Source organism: Apteryx mantelli, chromosome 25 (genome assembly GCF_036417845.1).
Source record: "Apteryx mantelli isolate bAptMan1 chromosome 25, bAptMan1.hap1, whole genome shotgun sequence".
Taxonomy (NCBI): Eukaryota; Metazoa; Chordata; class Aves; order Apterygiformes; family Apterygidae; genus Apteryx; species Apteryx mantelli.
In genome coordinates this window covers 7194071-7202624 of record NC_090002.1, presented here as the reverse complement: position 1 = coordinate 7202624, position 8554 = coordinate 7194071, and the positions used below count along the sequence as shown (strand labels likewise).

The window sequence follows — 8554 nt, the reverse complement described above, 5'->3', positions numbered from 1 at the left end:
TGCCGCCGTGTCCAGAGGGAAGGGAGAGGCTCCCGGGGGCTCCCTAACCTCACTAGCTGCTACCGTCGCGTTGCCCTGGCCGGTGCTTTCGCCCACGGGGAAGCCAAGTGTCAGGCCAGCCCTGCCACGCTGAGCGAGCCCCCGCTGAGCGAGCCCTCCGGGTGCTGCTCGTGCCCAGCAAGCCCACGGGGTGCTGCTCACCCTGAGCAAGCCCACCCTGAGCAAGCCCACGGGGTGCTGCTCACGCCGAGCAAGGCCAGGCCGAGTGAGCTCCCAGGGTGATGCTCACATCGCGCGGGCCTGCACCGAGGAGCCCTCGGGTGCTGCTCACCCTGAGGAAGCCTGCACCGAGCGAGCCCACCACGAGCAAGCCCATGGGGTGCCGCTCACCCTGATGAAGCCCCCAGGGTGCTGCTCACCCCAAGGAAACCTGCACGGAGCAAACCCACCCCGAGCGAGCCCACCGGGTGCTGCTCACGCCGACGAAGCCCCGGGCGCCGCCGCCCCCCCGCCCGCCCGCCGCAGCCCTTTGAACCGACCTATCGCTCCCGGCCTCGCCGCCTCCCGCGCCGCCCCCGGCCGTGATGCAGCCCGGCTCCTCCTCCCCCCTCTCCGCAAGGGCTGGAAGCTCCCCTTAGCCTGTTTGCCCTTATTTAATTTCGAGTGTGATTTTGCTATTTTTAGCAGCTGGATCCCCTCCAGTAAGGCTTGGAGCTCGCGCTTTTTTTTTTTTTTATTCCCCCCCCCCTTCTCTCCCCCTTCCTTTTTTCTTTTTTTTTTCTCGCTCCCTGCAAATGATTTTGACCCAGCTTCCTTCCTCCGGGAGCAAATTTTTTTTTTTATTTATTTATATAAATAAGAGGGGGCCTGGCTGGGCTGTGGATGCGTGTGCGAGTCGCTGCCTCTCTCTCTCTCTCTGCCTTCTCCTTTCAGATCCGCATTTGCAACCGGCAGCAGCCAGGAGGGGGGTTGTTTTAATTCGCTCACAACACAGACACGCCAGGAGAGGAGGAAAAAAAAAAAAAAAAAGAAAAAGAAAAAACCACCAAGCACCCAGCTCCGAGACCAAGCTGACTGTGAGTGCCGGCCTTCCTCTTTCCTTTCTGCTGCGGGGGGGCGCAGGGAGGGCCGGGGCCGCCCGGGGGGGGGCTGCTTTGGGGAAGGGGCTCCCGGCACCCCCGGCATGCGGGGCGCGATTGCTCCCGGTTTCCCCTCTGTTTGCAAGGACGCGTGTGCGTGCGCGCGGCGGGCCGGCTCGGCGATGCCCTTTTTTTATTAATAATAATAATTATTATTATTATTATTATTATTAACAAGGGCTTTGCACCTGATGGGCCCGGGGCGGCCCCGGAGCCGCAGCCCCGGTGCCGGGGCGCTGCCGGCTGCAAACGGCGCGGCGGGACTTTTCCGCCACTTACTCGTTTTCGGGCAATGCGGGGCCGCAAACGCCGCGGCCCTGCGCGGGGGGAGCCGGGGGGGGCGGCGGGGCCCGGGGCCACCCCTGCCCGGGCTCGCGGGGTGCGTGGGGCCGGGACCCGCGCGTGGGGCCGGGATCCGTGCAAGGTGCGTGTGCCTGGGACCCGTGCAAGGTGCGTAGGGCCAGGCCCGGGACTCGTGCAAGGTGCAGGGTGCGTGGGGCCAGGATCTGTGCGAGGCACGTGGCGCTGGGCCTGGGACCCGTGCAAGGTGCGTGGGGCCAGGATCCGTGCAAGCACGTGGTGCCGGGCCTGGGACCGGGCCCTGTGCAGGGTGCATGGGGCCAGTACGCGTGCATGGGGCCAGGATCCGTGCAAGGTGCGTGGGGCCGGGCCTGGGACCCGTGCAAGGTGCGTGGGGCTGCGGTAGGGTGCACGGAGCCCAGGACCCGTGCAGGGTGCGTGGGGCTGACACCCGTGCAAGGTGCTGGCCTGGTGGCAGCCCCGCCAGGCAGACCCAGCTAGAGCAGGGACCCCCCCGGCTTGGGGGCTGCTGCCTGTGCAGCGCCGAGCACCCCAACCCGCTCGGCGGCATCCGGGCCGGGGGACCCTGCAGCCGCCCCTCCGCTGGGGGGGGGGGGGGCGGGGGGGGGCACCGCGAAATGGGGCTGCTCTGCCAAAGGTTTTATTCCTCCCCGCAGGACAGGGTCTTCACAAAGCTGGTGATGTTGCCCTTCCTGCCTCTTTTCTTTCCGTCCCCCCCTCCCCGCCTCCCTCCTTCCTTTCTTTTATCGCTTCCTTTTCTTATGCATGCCCGGGGAGGAAGGGGGGGGGCACTTTCCTTAATAGCAGGCCTGGGGGGGGGGGGTCTTCAAAGCAGCCCCGGCGAGGGCCTGTGCCCAGGAGGAGCCGAGCACATCCCTTCCCGGAGCTCGCACCCCTGCCCAACAGGCTCTTCAACTTCTCTCCTTCCCCTCCTCCCGGCGCTCCTGCCCTGCCGGAGGTGCGGCCGGGATCCTTCCCCAGCTGGAGCAGGCGCCGTTTCCTGGGCGTGAAGAGTTTTTTTTTTTTTTTTCTTCTTTTCCCAGATCTAAGCCACCGCCTGTCTCCCTTTTTCTCCCAGGCTGGTTTGTTTAATCTAGGAGTAGGTGGCAGGAGCGGGGATTTATGGGGCTATTTGCACGGAGTGGCCTGGGCAAGGAAGGAGCAGGCCGGGGCAGCCGGCAGCATCGCTCCGAGGGGCCGGGGCGCCTCCTTCGCACCCCAACAGCCTCTCGCATGAGAGGGGGGTCCCGGCTGCCAAGAGCGGCCAGGATCCTGTCTGGGAGTGGGGAGAGTCGGTGGGACTAGTGGGGAGAAGTGTTTGCACAGAGGGCAATTATCTGCAGGGATGGAGGGGGAAGGAGTTTTGCATCCTCCAACTCCATCGATCCAAAGGAAGAGAGACCCCTTCCACCTCCGAACCTGCCCGTGCGAGGATTTATCCCCCCTTGCCTCCGGGCCTGGCTCCCCGTACCCTCATCTGCCAGGACGCTCGGATCCTGCCGGAGCCGGCAGTCCCCTGCCCTCGCTTCCTATGGATTCGTCCCTCCGTGGAAAGGTTTTTCTCTCTCCAGCTACTTCCTTTCCTCCATGGCAACACAGCTGCTCCCGCGTATACGGGTTTCGCTCCTTCCTGCGGCGCGCCGAGCATCGCGCCGGAGCCGGGGGACCGGCGGGTGCCGGAGCGTCTCCCGCTCGGAGCCGCCCTGGGGACAGCCCCGCGTCCCGCACAGGTGCTGCACCTCCGTATTTCACCCCGCCGGAGCAGGGCGGGAGATTCCCGTCCTTTCGGGCATCTTTAAGCTCTGGGGTCCCTCGGGGGAGCTTGGCCTGGCCGCGGGGTTTGGCAGGAGGGTGGCGGAGGGCATCGCTTCGATGCCCATGCCGGGGGGTCCCTCCGCTCCCGGCTGCGCTGCCGGCTCGGGAGGAGGGTGGGGAGACACCGGCCCCGTCCGTTTGCAGCTCCGAGGATGCATTTCCCCTGGCAAAGCTTGACCCAACGCAAGATAAACCTGGCTCAGTTAGCCTCTATTTTTCTTTCCTGAACCTAACCCGTATATTTTTTAAGTGCCCTGCAAAGGGAGGCTCCTTGAAGGGCTCTGGGATGCTGTGAGTAATATTTTCGGGGTGTTTACACGACAGCATGGTTTCTCTTTCTCTCTCTCTCTCAAAAAAAACCCCGAGGGTGGTTTTTGTTGTTGTTGTTTTGTTCTCGTGAGTCACTTCCAGCCCGAGTGGGAGCTGAGGCGCGTCTCTCCCAAAGCCTCGAAGGGCTGCGCTGGGGACGCGGGGCTTCGCGCGCCGGCGCCTCCTCGAGCGGCCCGCGGGGCTCGTGCCCGGGGCCGGCGCCGGCCACGCTCCCTCCCGCTCCCCGCGGCGGCCGGGGAAGCAGCGCTGTCCCGGCTCAAGTTTGGCACCGTCCGGATTGAAACCGGTTGCTAAAAGCTGAGCGTTGTTAACCCTTTCGGCGCAGACCGGGAGAACGGCGCTATCGTGCGGATTCGGGGGGGCGCAAGCTCAGCGCGGCCCCCGAAAGCCTCCTGGGTCTCGCGGGCGATGCCGGGGGCACCTCGCCGGGAGGGTGCCGCGGCCCCCGGAGAAACGCTGTGATTTTTCTCGCCGAGCCTGTAAAGCCCCGGAGCAGCCGGTTGTTTTAGCAATCCTGCTCCTTCCATCCCGGCGCCTGTCCTCCCGGCCGGGGTGCTGAGCGCCTGGAACCAGAGGCCTCACGGCTCTGGAAAAGCAGGTTTTTCCCTGTGCCGCAGGGAGGGGAAGAGGGAGCCTTTTGCTCCATCAGATTCCCCATTAGGCAGGGAAGCAATCCAGCCCTCTGGAGCGGGGATGGCCCAGTGTCCCCAGGACAAGCGCCGGTAACGCCTGTCCCGCCGGGCATCGAGGCAGAGCAGGAGCCTGCCCGGCTCTTCCCTGCACACCCCGGCTTGGGAAAGCCTCGGATCGCCCCTTCCGGGGACCCCAGCACTGCTAGAGGCAGGCGGTGCCGAGCGCGTTATCCCTGCAAAGGGAAGCTTAAGCAATGGAGGCAGGGGTCTCTTTAGGGATGCTTTCGGGGTTTTTTGCCATGCTGGACGTGCCCACCGGGCGCAGGCTGGTCCCCTGGTCCCCGCTCCAAGCCGCATCCGGAGCGGCATCCGGGTGGAAGCAGGGTAGGGAAGCGCCTGCTCATTCTAGACGTGCGATGGCTTCGCTAAAGGGTGTCGAGCGGTGCAGCCGGGCCGGGAGGGGGGACGCGGACCCTCGTCACTGCCCCCCCCGCGCTGCCACCCCCGTCCCGGCGGGGGCCCGCGCACGGAGCTGCCACAGCCGGCCCGGCCCCGGCTGACTCACTTCCTCGCCCCGCCGGCGGGCGCCGCGCGAACCCGCCGCGAGCGAGCGAGCGAACGCGCTGACCTCGCCTTTCCCCCCCCCCCCTCGCCCCCCTTACCGCCGCCAGGAGCATGAGCGAGTCCAGCGCCAAAGCCGGCCAGGCCCTGGCTTCCAAGGGGGAGAAGGACGCGTCGGAGAAGAGGGGCCGGGGACGACCCAGGAAGAAGCCGCAGGTACGGCGAGCCGCGTCCCGCGCCGGGCCGGGGGAAGGAGGGGGGGCAGCCGCCTCCCCGGCTCTGCTTGCAGCGGCCCCGGCCCCTCGCCGAAGGGCAGCGGGAAGCGGCAGCCCGGGCAGAGCAGAGGATGCCCGAGGACGCCGCGACGCGGCCGCGCTGCCGCCCCGCGAGCCCCCCCGATCCCCGCGGGGAGCCTGGCGGCACCCCCCGCTCCCGCTCGCCCCCCTCCGCCCTGGAGGCGGCTGCACTTTAGCGACACCAGCACAGCATGAACTTGATATTCACCCTATCCCAAACTGCTCCGAAGGCCCTGGCCGAGCACCCTACGCACCCCCGGGCGCCCCAGGGAGAGGCTTAGGGGCCTCGTGGCATTTATAGCGCTCCTCCCCCCCCCCAGCTGCAGCTGAACCTGTCTTACTGATTAAAGCCACATTAGCAAAAGCTGCTCGGAGGGATAAGGTGCTGCCGGAGCCTTTGCTGTGCTGGTGTGTCTGTGCCCCGAAACAGGTGGGGTTTTGCACCCCTGCAGCTGGCGGGACTTGCCCGCTGCCCCGTGCTTTGCCGTGCAACCGGCCCAGCGGGTGATTCGGGCTCCAGTAACGGGGTCTGAGATGTTTCTGGTTAAAGCGGGGGTGAAAAAACTAGGGGGGAAAAAACAGGGGGCTGAGGAACAGCAGAAACCCACTAGCTGCTCCGGGTGGTTTCTAAGGGGGGGGAAGCGGGAGGGAGCGGGGACCGTCCTGCCGCGCTGAGCCCTGAATGCCGAGGGACGGGGACGGGTCACCCACGAGGCCGGGAGCGAAGCCCAAACGATGACCGAACGCCGATCCCGGCGCTTCCCACCGTCACGCGGGAAAGCACCAGCCCGCGGCTCCGGTGGAAGGAGGCACCCGGCCGGGATGATCCGCCTGGCTGCTGAGCCACCGCGGGAAACTGTAGCCGGGATCCCCGGGGCTGGATCCCGGAGCGTCCCGGCACGGCCCCGCGCTGAGCACCCGCCGCTCTCCCTCCAGCAGGAGCCCAGCGAGGCGCCGACCCCCAAGAGGCCGCGCGGACGACCCAAGGGCAGTAAAAACAAGGCCACCCCGAAAGGCAGGGTAGGTGCTCGGGAAGGGCCGGCGCGGGAACGGAGAGAGCCGGGGCCGAGCAGCCCCGTTTTCCGCCCCCTCGGCGACGGTGCGGGGCCGATCTGCCCCCGCCGCATCCCGGGGCCGGAGGGATGCTCATCCCGGCGCTGGCCGGGGAGGAAGCGCACCGCACCGCGTGCGTGTTTGCGTGCACCCGCGAGAAACCTGTTTTCAAAACACGCGACTCACATCCTGCGCCCGTGCCGTGAGTCACGGGGCCGGGACCTTCCCCGCGCTGGAAAACGGCGGCGACGGGGGAAGCGGAAGGGGGAGAAACTTGGCTGCAGGCGCCGGGGTCGCTGCGGGGTCCGGCAGCCCCGGAGATGCCACTGGGGTGATGAATTTGGCAGTCGGCGGGGAGGGAGGGAGGGAGGGAGGGGAAAGCCGGAGGCAGCCGGGCGGCGCTGCCTGCCGCGAGGGGGGCGAGGGAGGGCACCAGCCCCATCCTGACCGAAACGGCCTTTTTTTTCTTTCTTTTTTTTTATTGCCCCCTGCTCTGTGCTCAGAAAGCTGCAGTCACACCAGGGAGAAAACCTCGAGGCCGACCCAAAAAATCGGTGAGTGGCCTTTTCCCCTTCCTCCTCCTCCCCAAGGGCCGCATCCTGGCAGGACGCTGAGCGCTTTCTGCTCCCGGCGGCCCCCAAAGGGACCCCAGAAGCGGGGGGTAGGTGCCGCCCGGGGCCGGAGGGGATGATGGAGCGCGGCGCTCCTCGCCGAGCGGGAAGCGGCTTGTCCCGGCGAGCGAGCTGGCACAGGCCTGCCCGGGGCTCGGCGCTGCGTCACCGGCGCGGCATTCCTGCTGCGTGAGCCGCGCCACGGCCATGCACTTTATTTTTTATTATTATTTTTTCCCCCCTGGGTTTTGCACCCCGGCCGGTTGGGAGCGATTTGCAGCTCCCGTCCCCGGGCGCATCCAGCTGCCTCCTGCCGTCACCGCGTGGGGCCACGCGACAGCCCCCTGAGAGCCTCCACGGGGCCCCGCCGCTCTGCCCTCAACGGGTTTTCTCCCTTTTTCCACCTAAATTTCCTGGCGGGAGCTCCGGGCAGGGCTGGGAAGAGCCAGGGCTGCAAACCAAACGATTCCACTTTCTCCTACCTGCGCTGCACCTGGTCCAGCGCCAGCATCCTCCACCCGCGCCGGGCGTCCCAGGCCGCCTCGGGCTCCCAAACGGGCTTAAAAGCGCCTAAAACCAGGAGCAGCGATAGCGAAGCAGCCCCCGGAGCGGCAGCGGGGGGGGGCCGCAGCTGCGCACGCCACGCACACGCCACGCACACGCCACGCACACGCGTGTGCACGCCGGGGCGAGCGGCGGCGCGGGAACCCTCGGCGCAGCCCTGGCAGCCGCCGGCCGCCGCGGCTTTTTTTTTGTGAATGAAGCGGGAGGAAGCGGGGGCCGCCGCTGACTCACGCTCCCGCTCAGCCCTGAGTCACGGCCGGCGGGCGCGGGATGCTCGCGGGGGCCGCCGGGGTCCTGCCCGCCTCCCGACCGCTCTCCCTCCCTCCCTCCCTTCCCTCCCTCCGGCAGCAGCAGGACGAGGAGGAGGTGAACATTTCCCAGGAGTCGTCCGAGGAGGAGCAGTGAGAGCTCGCGGACCGGCGCTACCTCATGACCCCCCCCCCCGCGGTGCCCTCGCCGGGCCGGCGCGGAGCGAGAGGGACAGCGGGGGGGGGGGCGAAAAGCCCCGCGTCCCCCCCCCCCCCCCCCCCGGCTTTTTCCTCCTCTCCTTTCTCACACTCTGACAACAGCAGCACTGGAATACAGCTCCCCCCGGCACGGCGTTCCCGCGGCCCCCATCAGCCCGCCTGCCTCCCCCCCCGTAAGACGGCGGCGATGGGAAGCCTTCGTCCTTCGCCGTCCCCTCCCCGCGCGCGGCCCCAGCAGCCGCTTCGGCCCGGCGGGGAGGGGGCAGCGAAGGCGAGAGCCCCCAGCCGCAGAGCCGTGCCGGGGGAAAGCTTTGCTCCGGCCGCTGCTGAGCCGGGCTAAACCCCCTCCGCGGCGCCGGGCGATTGCACCGCGTCCCAGAGCTGCTCCCGCGGCCGCCAGCGATGCCGGCGGCACCGGGCGCCCGGCCCGGCGCCCTTCCCGCAGCCCGGAGAGCCCCGGCAGTGCTGCCGGCCGGCCGCATCCCGCGCTGCGCCGGGCTCCTCCTCATACAGGTTCTTTTAGGGGGGGTTCTTGTATTTTTTTCTTTTTCCCTTCATTCGCAACTACCTCTGGATATTTAAGTTCCACTCTCCGAACTCACCGACATGCTGCTGCTGCACCGGTTACGAGGTTCGTGACTCCGACGAGGGCTGCCGGGGGGCAGCGCCGGGTTGGGTTTTCTTCTTTTTTCTGGGGTTTGGGGGGTTTTTGTTTGTTTTTTTTTCTTTTTCCTTCCTCCCCTCCGGCCACAGTGAGTTGACGCC

The 8554-nt window shown here is 67.3% G+C and overlaps 1 protein-coding gene across 4 annotated transcripts; it reads left to right on the top strand.

Annotated features, from left to right (window-relative positions):
* Positions 1–603: 603 nt before the first annotated feature.
* Positions 604–7846, top strand: HMGA1 (high mobility group AT-hook 1). Of its 4 annotated transcripts, none has more exons than XM_067310660.1 (6): positions 604–701; positions 934–1076; positions 4909–5014; positions 6034–6114; positions 6651–6701; positions 7671–7846. In XM_067310660.1, the coding sequence occupies exons 3-6, from the start codon at positions 4913–4915 to the stop codon at positions 7725–7727; spliced, it is 291 nt and encodes a 96-aa protein (XP_067166761.1). In that variant the 5' UTR covers positions 604–701; positions 934–1076; positions 4909–4912; the 3' UTR covers positions 7728–7846. The 4 variants fall into 4 exon arrangements, with proteins under 4 accessions (XP_067166761.1, XP_067166762.1, XP_067166758.1 ...); XM_067310661.1 differs by having other exon boundaries at positions 6031–6114; positions 7674–7846; XM_067310657.1 differs by having other exon boundaries at positions 6031–6114.
* The last annotated feature ends 708 nt before the right edge of the window (positions 7847–8554 follow it).